The 23468-nt window shown below is 39.0% G+C and overlaps 1 protein-coding gene across 1 annotated transcript; it reads left to right on the plus strand.

The window, feature by feature from the left end:
* The first annotated feature begins 411 nt into the window (after positions 1-411).
* tm9sf4 (transmembrane 9 superfamily protein member 4) lies at positions 412-15995 on the plus strand. Its single transcript, XM_086028536.1, has 18 exons — positions 412-479; positions 4154-4264; positions 7391-7490; positions 7573-7729; positions 7959-8100; positions 8521-8644; positions 8716-8837; positions 11103-11214; positions 11489-11559; positions 11650-11782; positions 12212-12293; positions 12384-12459; positions 13011-13094; positions 13260-13435; positions 13534-13597; positions 13756-13875; positions 14275-14364; positions 14954-15995. The coding sequence occupies exons 1-18, from the start codon at positions 462-464 to the stop codon at positions 15101-15103; spliced, it is 1932 nt and encodes a 643-aa protein (XP_085884662.1). The 5' UTR covers positions 412-461; the 3' UTR covers positions 15104-15995.
* The last annotated feature ends 7473 nt before the right edge of the window (positions 15996-23468 follow it).

Raw genomic sequence — 23468 nt, forward strand, 5'->3', positions numbered from 1 at the left:
TACATGATACACTGGACTTCACACCATCAAATTGTTTTCCAAAAAGAATGGGTATAACAAATTTCTATTTTTCTGATTTTTATAACATAAATAGCCTTGACTGAATGTCTCTCATGCAACCCTGTTATGTATATGATCACGAATAAGACAATAATTTTTGTGCAATTGCGCTGCCAATTCCAAAATAATGGCCTGTTTTTTAATAAAGTAATGTAAGTTTTAAAAAAAAAATCCGATTAATAATAATAAAAAAGAGAAATCAGCAATAATTGACTATTAAAATAATCATTAGTTGCAGTCCCAATTGTAAGAAAAAAAGAAAATCTGTAAAAATGAAACAAAACCTAATAAAAAATGCGATGGCTAAAAGTAGTCAGTGGGTATGGAACTTGACGTGGACATGGGCGGTTAAAAAAAAAATAAAAATAGTTCTGTGACGTCACCAATGACACGTATTCAAAATGGCGGCCGCGGCTGTGGTGAGTGTAGGAACTAATATTTTTTCTTTTAACCACCCATTCCCAATTGTCTCTTTCAATTATAAGATGGGTGCAATGTCTTGATGGGTCACTTATGTGTCTATATGACTCGGCAGATAACAGCTTGCAAATTAGTAGCGAGTTGGCTCTTGTTTGGAATAGACGCGCTTGCTAACTTCCTGGTAGTTAGCTAACGTCACTTAGCTTCTTTCATCGTGGCTGCTAAAACGGATCCGATGTATTTGTCAGGTCCATTGGACCGTGCTGACAAAGTACAGGAGGCTAGGGACGATTTAGTTAAACTGTCATTCATTCATATATGTTTCTAGAACAAGTATATATATCAAAAAAGAACAGGCAGCCGAACTTGGGATCTGTGTTAGCTGTTATCATCCCAGGCTGCATCACTCATATTGCTGACAGTGCAGCAGTTGTTGCCGAAGGTGCTCCCACAACCGGTGTTGGTCAAGATACTTGGACATTTAGTGAGCTAAAATGCAAGATATTCCGCTTTAAATGAAGCTTCCACACTGAAGCAATACATGGAGAAATGCAGAACACTCATCTACAATAAAATGGCAAATTTGATAATTGTCATCTAATAGTAATTTTTTTTTTTTAATTATAAGTTATAATATCAAAATAGACCACCACAATTTTGTTTTGTAGCGTAAATAACTTATTTTTTAGTAACACCCTAAACTTGTTGCCACTTGGTACCAGGCCGCACATACATTTTAAATTTAGTACTATACACAATGAAAATACATAAAATATAAGGAGGAGAAATGAAGAGGCAGAAGCGGCACAAAGAGTTAATGCTGTTAAGATTTAAATCAACTTGCAGTTGAGAAGAATGACTATCAACACAAAGGAAACAACAAAATAGGCATTTAATTAGCCGAGACACTTCTGGCACAAAAACTGATGCACAAACTGAGCGTTTTGCTGGTGATGTTACAAATGCATACCGTGCGACAATTTCAATTTCCAGTCAGCAAAGATTGCCGAAGTACAGTGTTGCCCGTCAAAGAGCTTCCATCAACCGTCTCACACACACACGCACACACGCACGCACACACACACACACACACACACAAATATCAGGAGCTTTTTCATGTTTATATTTATTTCATATTTTTGCAAAAATCTATACTATTGGTCAGTCCACATGCGTGGATGTTACTTTTAAACATTATTGACCAATCTGAAGTGTTGAAAATGGCTAATGGTTGAACAAACTTGCCATTTTTGGGGTCTCCTGAAAAGTTACTATTTTGTTAGTTACTATTATTAAAGGTTTGGTCCGACACCAGCGATGTGTTATGTATTGTACTGTACTGTACTGTGCTATGAATTCATCAAAGGGCTCTTTTTAACCAGTATATTAATATCAAACCAATGAGCGTAAATTCACGCATGCTTCAAAACACCGACTGATGTGCTAACCTTTTTTGTAGAAATAAAAAAAACAAGACAAACACAAACGCTGCGTTTGAGGGGGACTCAAGGAAAATGTATATCTAATCTAAGCAGTCTACGAAAACATGCAGTATGTGTATACTATATGTACAGTATGTATGTATTTGCTGTGTATCCTATAAGCTAAATATTAGCAATACAATACACAACATATTTGTGTATTGTATTGACTAGGGGTGTAACGGTACACGTGGGTGTATTAATACGTTTCGGTTTGACATATTCGGTTCGGTCCTCTTGCGTTCGGTTCGGTTCACTTATTAGCGCGAGCTTGCGCACGGGCGCTATTGACTGCATGCGGGAGAGGAGAGTGGCGGCACAAAAGTGAGAGCCAGAAAAGAGCCAGAGTTCGAAGGTCCCCCCCCGTACACTGAGGTCTCCTGTTTGGGAACATTCTGGCTGTCCTGTTAAAATCGCAGATGGGGAAAGGTACGTTGAGGAGTCCCAAAGTTGTGTGCCGACATTGCTATATGAGATGGTCGGCAGGTAGCACGTCTAATGCATGGCATGATCCGACTGTGAATGTTTTTTAGACGAGGGAGCAAAACGTCAACCTTAAATAGCGAGATTTATCATATTGTAGCGTCTTCCAGGAACACGCCGTCAGACGTAGTTTAATTATCACGTTTTTATTAATCCAAATACAACTTCTCGCGCTCTTCTTTCCCCGCTGCTCCACTCGCTTGCCATACGTTGCATTCAGGAACCTCGGAAACATCACAACTCAGCAACACACAAATCCGACCACAACACAGATACATAACCCAATTCGTTACAATATGCTTTTGAACATTCAAAGATATCAATGCCTAAAAAGTGTATACAATTTCATAAAGACATAAAGTGTCTCAGGAGGGAGAGAGACGGCGGCTTGCAGCAGCAGCAGTCAGATTGGATCTTTACGCCCCACCCTTCCCTCCCCGGCTAAAGGTAGGATAGGTCGTTAAAAAAATGGTGTTAGCGCAACAACATTAGCTCCTTACTTTGCGTTCATCCTGCGTCGATCTTCAAGTCGCGGGGTTGCCTCCCAAGCAGTCGCGTGCGTTGTCAGACAGAGAGCCGCCAGAGAGTGAGGTAAACCCTCATCGAACAAGCGTCAATGTTCAGCGAACAAAAAGTTCCAGCGAGGCTGACTCCACAACCAAGTGTGGCCCCATTGGCATAGGAACGTACCTTTTCGGCTATTTACGTTCCAAATTTGACGGCGTGTTGTCGGTTGAGAAAATGGGGCCATTCCTCAACCAAATAAATGTGCACGTCTACTCATTTCCACTTCAGTCTCTGTGAATATTCTGACTTGTGTTAAATGCCTTGCTCGTCCTAACTGTGATCAGCAAAGAAGCAGTGTTTCTTTTAATTTTTTTATAAATGTCATAAATGCTACACATTTTTCAGAGGCCATTTTCTCACCTTCAGGAAGCCTGTAGGGACTGACCAGCTCTCCTCCCGTGATTCCCACCCAAACTTTAGCGACCTCCTTGGACGTCGCAGCCAGTTGCATAAATGTTATGTTTTATGTATATTCCCCTCCAAAAGTATTGTGGCGACAAGTTCTATTCCTTTGGGTTTTTTTTTTGTATACTGAAGATATCTGGGTTTCCGATCAACAGAGCACCTTTTGTTTGAAGCCACCCACTTTTCAAATGAGCAAAAGTATTGGAACGGATTATTAAATTAATGTGAATAACATAATATTTGGTCAAGCCTGTGACCCACTGACTTCATCAGACTGTTGCATTTCTCATTTGAAAGGCTTTTTCAGGCTTTTACTACAGCCTCTTTCAGTTCTTGCTTATTTCTGGGGGTTTCTTCTTTCAGTCTACGTTTCAGGAGGTGAAACGAAAGCTCTCTTGGGTTGAGGTCCATTCAAAGACCTTCCACTTTTTGCCCACTGATGAAGTCCTTTGGTGCGTTGGCAGTGCGTTTTGGGTCACTGTCTTGTTGCATGACGAAGCTTCTCCCAATTAGTTTGGATGCGGTTTTCTGTAAATTTCCAGAAAAAAATGTTTTGTAGACTTCAAAATGCATTCTGCTGCTACCATCATGTTTCAATACATTGCTCAATTAATGTATAGAAGAGCCAGCCTTCAACAACAGAGGATTAGAGCATTAAACAACCACATACTGTAATTTCCGCTGTTAAATTTGTTTTAATATGATTCCTGAGATCACTTGTCATGTGTCTGTTACAGGAGACGTGGTGGGCCTTGCTGCTCTTGTCCTTGTTGCCTGTGGTGTTGCCCTTCTACGTTCCTGGTGTTGCTCCACGGAACTTTCATGAAGGGGATATTGTAGATATTAAGGTATGAACACACTCAACTACAACCATTTTTTTTAGTCATGCATCTTCCTTTTCCTATGGATAGAAAGTAACTGGGGAAATGAATGTGATTATCTGTCCAATTAGGGGCTGGGGAAAAACGTAATAGAAATAGGTCGCCACAAAATATTTCTACCAAGGCTTTGCCCACACCATGTACACCAACCACACTGACATTTACAGTTTACATAAACGTCCATTCTACTGTCTAAATTACTTTTTTTTTTTTTTTTTTTAGACTGTTATCACCCTCTATTGGTGAAAATTAATACTGCAGCCAATGATGTCTCGACATGGGTCGTTACAGCAATGATACGTTTGGGACAGTTTTTACACCGGATGGCCTTCATGACGCAACCCACCTGTTTTATTCCGGGTTTGTGATCGGTAGTAACTGGGAATTGGGGTCTAGCATACGCACTAAGATGTTTTTGTTCGTGACCGAGATTTGAATCCTGGTCCATTGCGACGAAAGGTATCCACTTGGCAATCCATTGCACATCTCAGCCTTAGACTAAAGTGTTTATAGTCGCTGGTTAGAACATACTGTTACCTTACATAGCTTGTTGGAGCGCACTGTACGGTGTTGGTAGACATAACGTCGCTCTCCTATGAAAAACACGTCCATTTTTTTTCAATTTTCGTATTTTTACATGAATGGGGTTTCAGCGTTACAGACATTGCATTAACGTGAAAATTAATACAAAATCAAAAATTGGCCATGCGTGTTTTTCACAGGACAGCGACGTACGTTAACCCATTAAGGCCTAAAGCGCCTTTCTCAACAGCTCCCCAAAACCTAAGGTCACCTTTGGAATTACCCTTGAAAACCTGAAGTTCTCCCAGAAATTCAACACTTACAAAATGATTAATATCTCAACCCCTGTAGCAGACAGAAACATAATTCCAAAAGAATTAAAGAGCTTAGACATGTGGCTTTCACACAGGCAGAATTTATTATTTACTGTTTCAATCGAAGATGTAAAAATGTGTCAGTGCAAAAGAAGCACTATTTTAATTTAACAAAAAATCGAGTGGTAATTACCATCCTCTATTCTGTTACAAAGACATCAATATCGTAATTGTCTACAAACCATATCATACCACGTTGGTTCCACTGGTCGTGCACGTCGTCTATATATCACTGCCGTTATACTTACTTTAATCAGAGCTCCCGGCTATCGACGGCGTCTGGCATTAGCCTACCTACGGCTCGAAAAAATTCCACGGCATCCTCCACTGTCTCGCGACACCGTCACGTGTATATTCTGAGGTATTAAGTTGGCTAAGAGACGGAGAATTGTATTAAAAAAGGACTGTGACGTATCCGCTCCCCCGGTTTGAAAGGTAGAAAGACGCAACAGCGCTCCCGGCTCTAGTGGTAGAAACGCGGTTAAGCGCTCTCGGGCTTATGGGTTAAGATGACGAAAGTCGGAAATTAACTCATTCACAGACATTGACAAATTCACTTGTCTTTTCACAGTCCAGCCAGTCAATCCCAGGAACCTATTTATATTTTTTTCAAAATTTTTCAAACATTAGGGTAAAAGAGGGTCTGAAAATGTCTGGCAGTGAATGAGTTTAATCTTATTTGCGTTGATGTGCAAAGGTCTGTTGCTGTCTGGCATGTGGAACTTTGTCGAACACTCTTCAACCATTAAAAAAAAGCAGTTAAAAGTTACGTTTTCGTTGAGCCTGTCCTCTTCCTGTCAGCCATTTTGGGTATGATGTCATTGCTGATTTTTTCACCATTTCAGTCTTCCTGATTCTTTGGGGGTGTTGCATACTCTGTGCCATGTGACGTACTTTGGAATCTCGCCTGAGTTATCCCTCCCCCACTATGCAAGACTTGAGCTTCTTCGTTCACATCAGCAGTATATGAACCAGTTGCGAGTTCCTTAGTTTAAGTACCTGGCCCATTTGCACCATTACAGCATACAGTTAGCTAGCTTAGCTAGTTATATCAGACCTTGCAAGCCAAAAGTGATTTGTCATTTATATAACTTGTAGGAATTATATCCTCAAATATCTGTCATGGAGTATGAGCCATAGGCTGAATGATGTGTGCCAACGTGTCTAATAAATGGTTAACTTTACCCGAAGTGTCCCTGTTATGTGGACCCATATACCGACACAGCACTAAGCGAGGAGGTGATGTCACTGATCAGCCCACTGCCATCCACCAGCTGTGAGCAGCCCCCCCGTTATTTTATGAGCTAGCTGATGGCTAGTGCCTGTCGTCGCGTCGTGTAACGTCCCACGAGCACCCAGTATGATGTATTCCAACCTCCTGTGGCTTTAAGTGGATATATTTTCATGGTTCAAACATGGAAAGGTTTTTGTCGGCATAAGAAAGATGTGTGGTATTTGACAGTTGAGCTGGGGTGGCTTCAGTTCATTCAGTGGACATGCCCAGAGCATTTGACAGCAGAGAGGCTTGATTTTTCCATTGTTTTGAAGAGTCTTATTTAATTGTTGATCAAAAAAATACTCATTTATCCTTCAAATTTGGCAGGGTTGCTAACAACCCCCTTCTCTGTGGTGTCAAATTTACAATACCCCCCCCCCCCCCCCACACACACACACACACACACTTTACAGGGACTTTCAACATGGATACAATCCCACTTAGATTGTCTTACAGTGCAAGTCTGGTATTTTTTTTTATTTTTTACACCTTTGATATAATGAGACAAATGCTAATCCAACACGAGTCAAATAAAGCCTCTGAAAATGGGGGAAAAGCTTGTAAAGAATCCATATTTTCATAACAACTACTGTATATAAAACACCAGAACAAATAAAACCATATTTGTAAGAGTAATGTTTTATCAACATGGCTGTTGATAAAATTTGAAAATAATGAAGAAGACTCAGTCATCTATCAAGAAGGCCCTGCCATCTCAACCAGTTCATAACAAACTGACATTGTGTGATTCGTGGAAACTTAACTGCTGGGTAGCATACGAATAATGGTTCTGTTTTTTTTCCCAAGGTAATTTATTACAACTCAGGATAGTCAAAACTGCTTCGTTGCTGTCAACCTGAATGTGAAGAACTCACTGGCTATGTGTTGGACCTGCTTGAATTCTCCTCATTTGTTTTGCAGGCTGTGAAGATGACAAGCTCTCATACTCAGCTTCCTTATGAATACTACTCTCTGCCATATTGTAAGCCAAATTCTGTTGTCTACAAAGGAGAGAACCTTGGTAAGTGGTGGCCAAAGCCTCCCTAGTCCTGAGTAAGGTTGTGTTTATGTTGCAACTCTCAAAAATAGTTTTTCTTTTGCAGGTGAGGTGTTGCGTGGGGACCGAATTGTGAACACTCCCTTCAATGTGCAAATGAACAAGGACAAGAAGTGTGAGGTGGTGTGCGACAAGAAAAAACTCAGTAAAGCGGAGAGCAAGTTGTTTGCAGAGAGAATACAGGAGGAGTATTATGTTCACCTGTGAGTATTTCTAATCAGTTACCAGAGCCGGTAACTCCCAATGCAAATAGAATGACTACACTACATTGCATTACAATAACTCCGTGTTGACATGAAACACATTTTCATCAATAGCCCAAGCGATTTGCAGCATATGAACATGACGCTAGTAATGTTGGACATATCCTGGGACTTGAAGATGTTTTCCATTAAGCAAACCAAAGCCCAAAACCTTCCTATACTCATTTAGTATTGCAGATAATCTGCCAGTGGCCACCAGGTTGGAGGTGTATCTCAATAGAGAAGCGGGAGCAGAAGAGGAGCTTAGGAAGGACGTGAAAGATGTCCAGTTTGAACATGGCTACAGGCTGGGCTTTGTGGACAACAACAAGGTAGATCGTATTTGTCTTTGGGAATGCCGAGTACTGTATGTTGTTTAGTATTTTTTTTCTTGTCTTAACTGATTTCATCTATTATATTCTGGTTGATTATTGAATTTCTCTGGGTTTTTATGTAATAATGCATACATTTCTTATAGCTAAAATGCCAACAATTGTGCAAGTTGTTCCAGTTCCATTTTGTAACTTTACTTATTTCTTTGTCTGAAACTGCACTGTGCACTCACACATAACACAGTCAATTCTGGTTAGTAGTCTAATGAAAGTGAACTTCTAAAGCAGCCTTCTAAACTTTGAAACTTCAGAATCAAAATGTCTTTGAGTATTCTGGTTTAAAATAAAAAAAAAGTTATTTTGGTCTTGACAAGAGCATATTACATACTAATTCTGTGCCTTTTCTCCCCTCCCTCACAGTTTTATCTGCACAATCACCTTTCCTTCATCCTGTACTTCCATCGGGAGAAGCTGGAAGAGGGGGACCAGCACAACTACAGAGTGGTGCGGTTTGAGGTCGTACCCCAAAGTGTAAAAGTAGAAGGTAGTTGTCAGCACTTCTTGATTTGCTTTTGTCTGAATCCACATGAGAATTTGGCCTGTATGTATTCCCAGATCTGATGGCTGTGCAAAAAGAGAAGACTTGCACTTTGCCGGAGGCCAGCAGCTCTGCTGCACAGGAGATTGACCCCACCAAGGAGAATGAAGTCCTCTTCACGTATTCTGTGCACTGGGAGGTCAGTGACTGTTGAGTTTTTCCTTGAAAACAGAATAACACATTTACTTAGATCTGAGATAACCCAACAACTGGCCCAATAGGGTTTTGTTTTCCGCACAATTAGACCATCCGCCTCGAAGCATATTGCAGTTAAAAAGATTTCATTCCACTTATCGCCGGGCTACCTTGTTGATGCCCCCGTTTATGCGTTTTTTTTTTATGGTGATAACCCAAAGTACACTATGCAAAAAGTTCCCTACCGGAATCTTTGCGTTTTTTTTTTATGCTAGCCATCCTAACCTTGTAGCATAATGCATTAATTTTTATTCAGAAATAATGTATTCTCAACTGTTTGATTTAAAGTGATTACATTTTTTTCCTGAAGAGTCACACAGTGCAACTGCCAACGAGAGTTCAGATGTAATCATTTTTGACCTCACCCCAAAATGAAGCAGCATCAAAACACACTTTCCAAAAATGCCCCTTTAATTACGCGACAGAAGCACCGAAGCGTCGGCGCATCTCATAGCGTCACTAATACCATGAAAGATGCACAACATATTGGAACTACCCTCATTTATAAGATCAATAATGGTTTCAATGATACTAACTTGAACCAGGAGTTTGCTAATGAGCTGACCAAATCCTAAAATAACCATGATGGAAACTTCTCATGACTTTTACCTTTGTACCGTTCAAGTGCGTTCACGTGCACATATGCTACTGTGTGTATCCGCCTCTGTCTGTCCACAGTAACATTTCTAGAGATGTACAGTTCACAAATGACCATCAAAGACATGTTTGATGTTTCTTTTCAAAAGCTAATCGATCATTTTATACAGTATATGCACACGCATGGTCTGAGGAGGTTCCAAATTTGTTCTCAGAGTACACACATATTGAAGTACAAACATAATGATGAATCACAGATTTGTGTGTCAATCACCCGTATGCATGATTTAAGCATGATTTGTATGCACGCACGTAAGTGAATGAGGCCTATTGAGAGGGCAGTACAATAGAAAAGTAATCCATTCTCAGTTACATGTGAGATCTCACTACAGATAGGGACAAACCTGATGTTTCTGTCTCAGATTTAGCAAAAGTGATTTTTTTTTTGTTGTTGTTTTTTTTACTTTTTTTTTTTTTTTTTACTTCTTACCCCTTGATTGGCCACATAGCGTTCTACTGGGTGCTTTTGGAAATACACTCCGAGCTCGCCCTGCCTCTACAAACACACCACTCTCAAAGTCGTTAGGTGTCAGCGTGTACTCCCTTGCTACATGACCTTTGTGTGGCCCTTTCCAGCCCATTTCTGAGAGACTGTAGTGACGGAAAAAAAAAAAGTTGACATGATAGTTGCTTCCAGGATGAATGAAGGATGGCAGATTTACGACAAGGTGACTGGTAACGAATGGCGTGAAAAATTAAAGCAACTGAAATCTAAATGGTCGGCCCCCACACGTTTTCACCTCACCAAATCTGGCCCTCTTCGCAAAATGTTTGGACACCCCTGCTCAAGAGTCTTGAAATTGTTTGTAACACACATTATGAAACCCCCCCAGTCTGAATTTCATCACATAGGCGTCACGAAAGAGGAATCCTTTGCCACGTGCTCTCTTCCAGCGATCGTTCAGTCCTGTGACCCGTCCATAGTCAACCAGTTATCAGCACTCTGATAAAATCTCCCACACTCACTGTTTCCCCATTACCACATCCTTGATGAATACACATTGACAACTTTTTTTCGGCTTCATAACACTGGAAAAGAAGCAATTTCAAGAGGACAAATGTTGATTCGACTACCAGTTCATGGAGGCTGCCATGTTTGAGATGTACCTCATTTACATAACCACCGCAATGTTATGATTGAATAGCGTATGTAAGACAATTGTCCTAGCAGTTTGACAGTCATGAACTTTATTGTCAAAGTACACAATGCCTGCAGGAGTACACCTGGAGAACTTTTGGCAGTGGAGTACCATTATAGTGTGCACTCAAATAGCACAGGATATGTGTGGCCCTCTGGAAAGTGAAATGAAGCTGAACGAACCACGACACGGCTGATGGGCTAAATATATTTGCTGTGGTGAGATGCCACTTATTTTTTAGAGCTGTGTCGTTGTCCAAAGCACTAAACGGCACTCAAACTGCTTATGAGTAATGGCGCTCCAGTTCTGTTGAGCCACATCATAAATATAAAAGATAAAGCATCTTACATTTTCCAGGTTACACAAATATTAAAATATGATATGGACATCTGAGTGTCTTGTGACCCGTGCAGGAGAGTGAGGTGAAATGGGCTTCTCGATGGGACACCTACCTGACCATGAGCGATGTGCAGATACACTGGTTCTCCATTGTCAACTCTGTGGTGGTTGTCTTCTTCCTCTCTGGTATGGTTGTCAAATTCTGCACAAATGTGTGCTTTCGATCAACAGCCCCATTGTAGAAATCGTTGTGAAGCTGAGGCCATAAGTGAATGCCATAACGTTTGTTTTTCTGGGTTAGTGCGATACTTAGACATCGTTACTAATGAAAATTATTAAACTTTTTTTCTTCCCTTTCCGACATCAGTAGAGGGATGTTTGGTTAAATTGTTCAGAAAAATTCGCCTCGCTCAAATGCTTTAAATAAGTGTCTGTGATGTGTCCGTCTTTTCTCTCTCAGGTATCTTGAGTATGATCATCATCAGAACCTTAAGGAAGGACATTGCTAATTACAACAGAGAGGATGATATAGTAAGTCTGTGGTGAAATGTGATTGTTCAGCATGCTAGACCAGGATGTTGTAGCCATGTGACTGTTTTTTTCCCTCCTGGCATAAATCAGGAAGACACAATGGAAGAGTCAGGATGGAAGAATGTCCATGGTGATGTCTTCAGGCCTCCCCAGTATCCCATGATTCTCAGCTCACTTCTGGGTTCAGGGATCCAGCTCTTTTGCATGATCCTTATTGTCATCTGTGAGTGTTTATTTCATCATCGGAATTATCAATCAATCAATCAATCAATCACATTTTATTTATATAGCACTTTTCATACATAAAAATGCAACTCAAAGTGCTTTAAAACATTCAAAGCAAAACATAGAATTATCTTCAATCAAAAGAAAAGATAAATTATTTAAAAGTTGTTGAAAGCCAAACTAAAAAGGTGTGTCTTGAGCTTCATCATCGGAATTATCATACCCTTTACTAAATGTCAGCATCATTTCTAATGGGGTATGTACATATGTTCATACATTTACATAAATTAGCTTGGGATAGCTTGCAAAAATCCTTAGTTTTTAAATGAAGCCTTTGCATAAAAATGTCTTCGATGTTAAATCATTTTCCATTTACAACAAATATCTGTGAATAATGAATGATTGCTTCTCTTCTGTTTCCGTGTAGTTGTTGCCATGTTGGGCATGTTGTCTCCTTCGAGTAGGGGAGCTTTGATGACCACTGCATGCTTCCTCTTCATGTTTATGGGGTGAGAACGATTGACTCCTGGATCCTTAACAAGACCTTGCCAAGAATGATGTTGTTGTTTAACTGTATTCTTTTTTTTTTGTGTGTGTAGTGTATTTGGAGGCTACTTCGCTGGAAGACTGTACCGCACACTGAAAGGCCATCGGTGGAGGAAAGGAGCGTTTTGTGTGAGTGTATTATATTTTTATCACTGGGCCCCTTAACCTTTTGGACTTTGAGTCCCAACTTTTCCTGCACAAAGTTTATTTTGATTTTACTGATTTAGTTAAAAAAATAAAATAAAATAAAAAACCTGGTTGTACTAGCTAAAAATAAATTCTATTCCACTGCAAGTATAACAAATATCACAATGGCATTGTGTGATGTATATAAACCTGCGCATAGAACAAGATGGCAAACAGGCTAACTATTAATGGAGCAAACGAATGTAACGCATCAAGCCAGTTTTATTGACGCGAGAAAATAATGGGCATCATAATCTTCCCCATCCGCTTCAAGCCTTTGAATAAACTGAAGTTGCTGCGTGTAAAGCTTTATCACAAGGAAGGAGTGATGCACGTATATTGCTTAAGTTTTTCGCGGCCGTCGAGGTGGTGCTAGGGTTAAGACTCACTGAAGTAACGCTTCAAAGGACTAAATGTATGAAATGTATGATTGCTTATTTGTATACTCTGTTTGCTATTTGTACCCCTAAAACGATTTGTGTTATCTCCTGCAGACCGCAACTTTGTATCCAGCTGTGGTGTTTGGAATCTGCTTCATCCTCAACTGTTTCATCTGGGGAGAGCACTCCTCTGGGGCGGTGAGGAGACCAATTGATCCTCATATTCTAATAACGCTGAATTATTAGCATAGCTTCTCAAAATTTCACATATTATCGATTTGGTGATACAACACAAACAGAAGACCCACAGTATACTACATGAAGACAAAATGAACAATCACATCTTTATTGTGCTTTATTCAGGTGCCTTTCACGACCATGCTGGCTCTGCTGTGCATGTGGTTTGGTATCTCCATGCCCTTGGTCTACCTGGGCTACTACTTTGGTTTCCGCAAGCAGCCGTATGACAACCCCGTACGCACCAACCAGATCCCTCGTCAGGTCCCAGAGCAGCGCTGGTACATGAACAAGTTTGTGGGGTGAGTGTTGAACAACTCCACTCATCTCTTTTGAATGGCGGATTCAAGGCCTGTCTGTTTATCCTGCAATGTTTTTTATTATCTCTCTCTTTCATTAGAATCCTGATGGCTGGGATCCTACCATTTGGTGCCATGTTTATAGAGCTCTTCTTCATTTTCAGTGTAAGCGTGATTCCTGTTACACATTGTGAAGAAAGCCCTATCTCTGTTATGTACATTTTAGTCTGTTTTTTCGCCCCACAGACAGTAGGTAGATTAACTGTTGCAAAGCACTGCCTTGCAATAATGTACATTGTCCATGTGTACGTCACCATCTTTAGGCCATCTGGGAGAATCAGTTCTATTATCTCTTTGGCTTCCTGTTTCTGGTCTTCATCATATTGGTGGTCTCCTGCTCTCAGATCAGCATTGTCATGGTTTATTTCCAGCTATGTGCAGAGGTAAAAAAAAAAAAATCTTTTTTTTTTTTTATATATAAATATATATACTTTTAAATATATGAATATACGTACAGTATTTATTATACTATGTCTATATATACTATATCGAAGATATAGTATTACATATTGTTTCATTTATTTAAAGCTTTATATACAGTACATATACTGTTGTATTGTGTTAGCGAACCAGAAGCCACCTAGTGACCCCTTCTGTTATTTGTTTTTTCTACATTTTATATATACATTTTTCATATATTCAGCTTTTGGATGAAATTTCAGAATGAATTTTTCACGATTTGTTTACGTCATCCTCTTTGACCTAAAGGGCTTATTTTGCTTTTGCCATATGCAACTTTTACCATTTTTTTTCTTTTTTTTCTCTCCCAACATTCCAAAAAGGATTACCGGTGGTGGTGGAGAACGTTCCTGGTTTCAGGAGGGTCAGCATTCTATGTCCTTGTGTATGCCATCTTCTACTTTGTCAACAAGGTAAAAGTTCACACTGTGTTACCAAGGGCTCAATTACTCCAGTGAATATCTGTTGGAATGCTAGTGTGCAGTTTTCATGTTCTTCCCTGTGCTCACGCTGGTTTTCTCTGGTAATCTGACTTCCTCCCATATTCCAAAGGCATGCACATTGCGTACAGTGGGTACAGAAAGTATTCAGACACCTTGAAATTTTTCACTTTGTGTCGTTGCAGCCATTTGCCAAACTCAAAAAAGTTCATTGTATTTCTCATTAATGTACATTCAGCACCCCATACTGACAGAAAAAAACAGAAATATAGGCATTTTTGCATATTTGTTAAAGTAAAAAGTATTTTTCTGTCAAGGTGGGGTACTGAGTGTACATTAATGAGAAATAAAATGAACTTTTTTGATTTTGGCAAATGGCTGAAATGACAGAAAGTGAAAAATTTCAAGGGGTCTGAATACTTCCCGTACCCACTGTACATTGTGGACACTAAATTGTCCATAGATTTTAACCTAAAAAAAAAGAAAGGACTTTGAACAAAAAGACAAACCATAATATACAAAATGTGATCTGACGGGTTTTCCCCTCTCGGTTCCTCCGTAGCTGGACATTGTGGAGTTCATCCCCTCGCTGTTGTACTTTGGCTACACCACCCTGATGGTTCTGTCCTTCTGGCTGCTAACGGGCACAATCGGCTTCTACGCCGCCTACATGTTCATCAGGAAGATTTACGCAGCAGTCAAGATAGACTGAGTCAGTTGCTGCTGTCGTCTTTTTTGTCATATTCACTTTTTTTTTTTATACAAGTATTTTTATTGTCCAACAAGCACTGACTTGTGTGTTGAGGCGGGAAAGCAAAAGCTTTTTTTTTTTTTCCCTCAGTAAAACAGTTACACCCACTAGCAGGATTTGGTAAAACGGTGTCTCCTTCTTTGCCACCCCAGCTTTTTTTGTTTTTTGTTTTGTATTTTTTGGGACAGAGACGCAGAGGACGTTTCTTCTGATGGAGCTGCTTGCGTCCTGAGCTGGTTCACCTTGCACACAACACAGTGGGCCAAACTATAGTTTACTGCACATTCTTTTTTTTCCTCGTGTTTTGAACCTAATTTATCCTTGTTTTCAGTTGTGCTATCACCATTCATCTTAAACTGACTTTGTTTTTCATCCAAATATTCCCAGTCTCTTCATTTCCACCTCTGTTTCATTTGAAAGACTTTGCTGAAAGAGAGGTGGACTGTGGTGTGGTGCGTTTGTGTCTTATGTTGAACTGATCTACATTGTGACGCAAAATGCATACGATGTATTAAATGCTCTCTTATTTTTTAAATCATGATTCCATACATTATCTGTGTGACCACGTAAATCATAACTTTATCACTTTGCTCTCTAAAGCATCTCAATGTACCAAATATGTTGGTGTGTTGCCTGGGGACGGGGCACGTTGTGAAAGCACTGGCCTGAGGTTTCTTCAAGATGCATACTACGAATGTGTTTAGGATACAATAACGCCTTTGAAGCATCCCAGTTGTAACTTGAACATTTGTTTTAATGCACGTTAAATGATAGGTGCAGTATTTTTAATCCAGAAATCTTTTTTTTCTTCCCCATGGTTTTGGGTTTGAATAAAGCTACACATTTTCCGACAGCTGGTGGCAGTTAATTAATCACGCTTTATTGACGATCATTATCTTTCCACCTGTTTTGTCTATACGGTGTGATCATATAAACTCATATGGGGCCTTGGAACTGGGGAGTCACAAAGTCCTGCTGTGAGCAAAATGTACTGTATTGTACAGTTGCCAGAGAGATTCCTGTCCTCACTATTGATAAAAGGCCCTTGAGAAAGCCACCGAACCTCAATGAAACTAATTAGTCAGTTTTTATCCCTTCAATTGCACGCAGACAAAAAATACAGGTATCTAAAATTAAAATATTATGGAAAACGTAGATTTCACTAGTTGAATTTAAAAGCCTTTAGTTTACAGCTAATGAAACAACACAATTCAGTATGTGAAGAACTTTGAATTTTATGCTACAATTTGTTTTAATAAATACACTACTATAGAAATTAGCTAGCAAATGGCTTTCTATTCCTCAGGATGCGTAATGAATCTGTATACAGTAATAGAGTTCCACTTTTTGAAATGGACTCCTAAAATAACTTTTATTATATTTTAATGTATTGAGGCACCTGTATACAACAAGCTGCCGAATTAATTTCCCTTTAAGGACTCGCAGTGAGTATGTGGTAATACTTTAAAATGAACTAAGCAGTTTTAGCTTTCAGTTTATTCGCGAATTCACTTGTACGTATGTAGCGCATGAACGGTTTTGTTTTCACGAAAAAGTAAACGTCATCTGAAATGTAGTGGTCAGACTGTCAAGATTTGAGCAAATCTCGCGAGATTACAGCTCTGAAACTCTAAAGTAGGGATCTCCAACGATTGGGAACCTACAATCTACTACTTAACTCAAATCCATTAGATTTCAAATGTTATGAATCACGAGGGTGGTACTTGAACAGCTGAGTAATTCTGTTAGGTGGTATTTGCTGAGAAAAGTCGAGAACGACTGCAATAAATCAATGTGAGACTAGATCAAGCTTTCAAACGTCAAGGGGCGCATAGACGTCATTGTGCAATACACATCATTTATCACCAGGGGGCAATCAAGGGCCTTCTTTTGAGGGAGAGCAGGCAGCCAGATGGTCACACTCTCTTGCGGAATTAATCCGCACTTTCCCATTTGTGTTGTATGTCAGCACAAAATAGGTGTATTTATTGCATTACCCTGACACATTTTACTTAACAGCCTATTTAACAGCAGTCCTGCGCAGAACAGGAGAGTGGCCACATGCTCAGCCCCCTGTGTGCCAGTTTAAGTATTGAAGGATGATTGGGATTTGGTTGGCTCACAGGCTTATTAACGAAATTTGAATGGCAGGAAATAGTTTAAAGCTTATCTACTTTCACGTATGTAACATGTTCGATTTCACACATTTTGTATGCTTACTACAGTATTTAGACACGTCAACATGGGTTGGACAAAAGAAAAAGCATGCTACAATTTTTGGGGTGTAAATCCTCTCTCTGCACATTGGTTCCCACAAGTGAGGGCACAGTTATTTTTTCTGTTCAATAAATAGTATAGTGGTAAACTTGTTTTTGCACTTGTATAACAATAAAAAGGTTACATAAATATTGCCTGTTCATGAAGGCTTTAAGATGGCAACGACAGACTGACTCTGGAATAATTAAAATCTATCTATCTATCTATCTATCTATCTATCTATCTATCTATCTATCTATCTATCTATCTATCTATCCATCCATCCATCCATCCATCCATCCATCCATCCATCCATCCATCTATCCATCTATCCATCTATCCATCTATCCATCTATCCATCTATCTATCTATCTATCTATCTATCTATCTATCTATCTATCTATCTATCTATCTATCTATCTATCTATCTATCTATCTATCTATCTATCTGTCCATCCATTTGTATCCACCCATCCAACAAATGTTTGCCTTCACATATGTTGTAATTCATTTGGGGAAAAAAAATCCCAACCTGTCTAGTGGGATAGGCAATGATTGTCTACAACTGTATAGTTCTATTAAAATACAGATCAGATTTTTTTTGTTTTGTTTGTTTCTTGTGGCTGTCACGATATGCGCAGTGCTCACACAAAGTGGCACAGGCTATTTGTTCAGACATGAGGGATTGGCGTTTAAACAATGTCATTAGATGGAGGCAGCATAATGACCCTTGGGTGATGAATGAAAAGGCCCTGCAGTGATCAATGAAAGCTCGTGATGCAACTCTTGCTTGTCCAAAGAGGGACCCAAATAACAGATGGACTGAGCCTCATGCTATGTGCGCTGACATGCTCGGCAATAAATATGGATCCTCATTGTCTATTTGAACTATAACCTTTAGCCATCATTGTAAATGAGCTCCGACCCTATACAAATGCCTCTGCGCAATCACAGCTGAGACCGGGATGACCTTTTTGTCCTTGGCACCAGCTGTGTGTTTGTGTGCGTGCCTGATCCTCCTTGTCTTTGTAAACATTTTACGGTTTTAGTTACCATAAGAAAAATCAGCTTCAAATTCATAAAGCGGGCCAACACAACTGACTTTCTTAACACGCATGTGAAGATAATGACAACAGGGAGTTGGGATGAATAGTTGTATCAATATTACTGGTGGGCAGACGTCATCATTTAGTTTTATGGCACACTGGTGGAAGGCTTCAGCGTCTGGTGACAAGGACAAGCTGTGTTGATTTACTGATTTTAGCGTTATAGCAACACGGCCAACACAAGAGAAACTCTTTTTCATTATACCACAAACTACAGTACATAGAGTATATACGATACACGTGTAAAAAAATGCACGACAACAATATAGTCCTTTTATATTTGCCACCATAAATAGCCTATTGCAAATTATCTTCACTTTTAATAATGTTGGTATAGTGCAAGCATTATATTTATCTATTTATTTTATTTTATTTTATTTTATGTCTTATAATTTTTTATTTTTAAATAAATTGAGTAATAGTTTATCAAACATTTTTTTGCTGGCTTCACAAAACTGTTGGTTTATGGCTTTTCCGTGACGTCACGCACCTCATGCTGGAGTTCTGTACAGTACATTGTTTTGTCTGTGTACTTGTTGATTGTTTGATTAGTGAAAATTGGTGTTTGACTGCATCAATACAGGTGGGAGGGACAAAGTCTCATTTCACTGTTTACTGGCATCAATTTGGAATGAGGGTGAGGCTAAACATTTGTCAAGGAAAAGACGGATATTGTGGCTTTCATGAATTAGCAGAGCTGGCTCACTCTGGCCAGACACCCAATCCAGATCTGTGTTTGTTCTGAACACTTCATTGAAGGCAAGCGTTGATGCTTAGCATAGCAATGTTAGAGAACATCCTGTACATACAGTGCGTAACTCCATTTTCACAGTTTAAATTTTAGTTCAGTACCCTTCAGTAACACTTGATATATTACGTTGTATATCAGTCTATTGGTGCCGATACAGCTGACGCTCACCATGCTAATGATCCCTTTCTAGCCATGGCTAATGTTAGGCAAAGTAACTACTGTTTTAGCTAGTAAGTAAGCCATGCTGCCAATGATACTGGACCATGAAGTCAAATTTTGATTCGGATTTTGAGATTGGAGCACAAGTTAGTCAACTTGTCTTTCTGTTTCAAGCCAAGCTCAGCCTTCCATCTGGACCTACAATGTACAGTAGTGGACTAACAAATACTGATCATGTGATCGAAAACACTCACAGGAAGCCATGACTTGTTCTGTTGTATGAGAGGCAACAGGTGGATGCAAAGGTTATTTGTGCCTTCTGCCATTAACTCACTGCAACTTTATTTATATAACATATAATGGAAAAGCATTTCATTGCTTTAGTACCTAACACAATAAAAAACAAAATGAGGTTGTGAGGGTGAGGAGCAGGCGATTACAATAGAAATGTGCCCATTATTTAACATATGGATTGGATGCACTTAATGGTTTTTGAGGACTAAACCTAAATGAGTGTGCAGAGCGGAGCATTTATCATGAGACAATTACCAAAATGGATTGATCTCATTTCCCTTCATTGCTTTGGCCTGAAGCAATTCTTCTCAGAAGTTGTCAGACATCAATCGTACTGATACAAACACCGACATGACTGATATGCTCAAAATGATGGTTGTCTATTAGGATTCAATGACATGAAATAAAATAAAAAACATTACATGCATTGTTCTGTTCCAACTACCACAAAAGTGTCCATTGTGAGTCATGGTTCACCGAGCCACTGTGATGTTTCAGACTACATTTTTAGTTGGTAATATTGACAATGATCACCATTGGACAAGTGGGTGCACCAAATATCTCTATTAATCCTGATGGGATGTTGATGTCTGCACTACATTTACATAACAATCCATTAAAAACACACATTTCTATTAAAAGAGCATCTTATCTAACGTCCTTTGGAATGAGAAAAGTCATTTGGCTTTACCCTTGGGACACAAACATTGTTTTTTTAAAAATCCTTACTCCATTAAGAAAATAATGGAAATGCAGCGGAAACGCAAATGTGTGAAAATGACATCACAATTGCTCAGGTAACAACGAATCATGGCTCGGCTTGCAAATGTTACATGACCAAACTCAGAAAACAGGTGAGCCATGATTGGTCGTTTCCTGAACTCTCAGCAACTGTGATGTCATTTTCAGTCGACAGCGTTTCAGGGGGCACAGACTGTTGAAATGTAAGGGCAGAAGCGCTTTAAAAGTACGAAGACGGGTGATGATTATTTTTATGAATAAGTACGATGGGACGATGATGGAAGGGTGCCCAGGCTGCGGACGGCGGACTGACCAGCAAAATAGGGCCCATCTCTGCTTGTCACATCTGTCAAGGTCTCACCCGTAGAGGTGGGCATTGTCTATCCATCGCTAAATTCTCATCTGAATTTCCGGCTGACGTGCGTGGTCCCAGTCCGTCCCTCCTCGGCGACAGCCAATCGGCGTCGATAACATCATTTCACACCGCACAAGCAGACACGTTGCCGATTAAAGAAAACATATCAGATAAAAACAACAGTCACACACAAGCACAGCGTAGCGTGGTGATTGGTGAAATCAAAACAAAATGTCATTGCATCTGTGGGACTGAAAGGTATACAACACTGTTTTATTTTTTATTTATTTGGTTGCGTGTCAGCAGTGCGCCACCTGCGTGTGACGTGGTACCGGTACAGCCGTTTGGCTGACTCAGACCGCTGACCGGGCAGGCCTGAAATACAGCATAGACAAGAACTCACAGATGGAATAAAGCACTGACCAATGCCCACCTCTACAGGCACCCGCTTTACTGTCATGTGCTGGTTGAATTATAAATTTTATGACTTCAGAGCAAGAGTATTCTAGTTAACAAAAATTAGAAAAATAAACTAAAATTGAAAGCGAAATTGAATAAAAATGAAATTGCTTTTGAAAAAAAAATGAAAACGGACTCAATTTTCATCTTATGTTTAAAACTAACTCTAATTCTAGCGAAAATGTCCTTTGTTTTTGTTGTCAGTTAATATCTCACATGAGCTTTTGGGGTTCCTTTTAAATGCATTTACCGGTATTTGTTTTTGCTGTGCATCCTTTTAGTTGAAGGAAGGCCACTAGTTTGGGAATAGTAGCTTACTTTACTTTATTGCACAATACTTACTGACCTTTTAAAATCTTGCACTTGACAAATACTCCATGTATTAAAAAAAAGTAATACTAAAACTAATTGAAACGAAACTGAAACAAACGTGTTAAAAAAAGTAAAAACTAAGTAAAAATAACGAACATAAAACTGACTGAAAAAAAGTCAAAACAAAATAAAGACTCAATGATGTAAAATCTAAAACTACTGTAGACTGAGTCAGGACATATCATCTTAAAAACAATGTTTAAATACAGCAACACTAATGTTTTAGTAACTTTCAGCCAAGTTAATTGCCATGTACTGCTAAAAGAATGCACACAATTAACTGTGCTTGATAACGTGCAGTTCTTTTTGACATTTTGACTTTCAAGTTTAGATTAATTATTTGACCACAGAGCTACTGGAATGCATAGATACTTCAGTCCGAGCCATACTAATAAGTCATATGTCAAATTGACGCTTTAATCACGTCTCTTTATGGTTAAGTTTGAGGAAAAGAAAAAAGTTTTTTTTTTTTTTTAAATTCAATTTCCAGTTAAATGTCAACTTCTGCAGTGCTATTCATGTGGCTCTATTGAGTTAGATCAGCCTTGACAGAGAGAACACAACGCAAAAAAGGTGGGTGTTTGACATTGAAATAGACTGTACACCTCGCTGAAAAAATACTCTTTGACTTGCTACAGCAGACTGCTTTGATAATAGACAAGGACATTTCTCTTTCAGCAGGGAAATGAAATGGGGTTTGCAGGATCTAATCTAAAGCTGTTGGCAGTTAAGTCGGTAGGTTAAACTCGACCCTGCAAATCGCTAAATCAGGTCTGGGGAACCCATCCAAGGGAGAATTTTCCTTTCATGATCAAGTTTTTTTTTCTATATTGTGAATACTTGTGGGTAAAATTTGGGGGGATTTTTATAACAGTTCCTCATATGGTTATATGGTTTTACAATTGCATGGTGGGCTACATTAAAAGGTGAAATCAACATCGCTGCTTTAAATTCTCAACTCAACTTGATTAAAATACAAGAGCTCGCTTCATATTGGCATTTTGCATACAGGAGGGTGTAAAGTTGTATTTCCTCCTGTTTTACAGTATCCACATTATGTGAAGTTGTTGGTCAAAGAGAGAGAGAAACATAAAAGCAGTGTCCACTGGCAAATTTGAGGGCACCGGGATGCAGCATTAAAAAAAAATATATATATTATATAACGAATCTAGATAACAAAGTACAACATAGTAATCAGGCATTCCAATTAACATCTTTGCATACATACACAATACCATCCAAAATACAATTTTACATTAAAACAAGAATTACAAAAAAATAAAATTAAAATGAAATAAATTCATCTTTCAAAACAGGGATATCTCTGAGTTACTCTTTAAACATTTCAGCGTGTATAGTAATTATTGATTTACATTTATTATGTTTTAGATCAAGAGGCTTAAAATAATTATTTACGTCAATCAAAAATAATTTAAATAACGGGGTAGAATTTAGAAATGTACATTTATGGATGTGAAATTTTCCCAACAAAACATATAAATTAACAATAGTACACATCTTATTTTTCTTTAGATTCAAACAAAGTCATAATTTCTTTACTATTCAGCATAATCTTGTAAGTAGTTTTACGGGATGCAGAAATTGTAATCTCACTATCACAGCATGCATGACGTCACTCGCGTTTGCTACAAGCGCAAAGTTTGAATGTAACCAATCAACTGCAATTTTATGATAGCTGTTATCAGTAATGTGTTTGCTGGTGACTAATACACATATAGAAGGAATGTTCCAAATGTCCTGTCCCATTTAGTCATCTCTCTCACTTCACTTGACTATGTTTTAGCTGTGGCTCTCGTACCTATACAATACATA

The sequence above is a fragment of the Filicampus tigris genome, chromosome 1, assembly GCF_054856515.1.
Source record: "Filicampus tigris isolate MCC_2025a chromosome 1, RoL_Ftig_1.0, whole genome shotgun sequence".
NCBI classification, from domain to species: Eukaryota; Metazoa; Chordata; class Actinopteri; order Syngnathiformes; family Syngnathidae; genus Filicampus; species Filicampus tigris.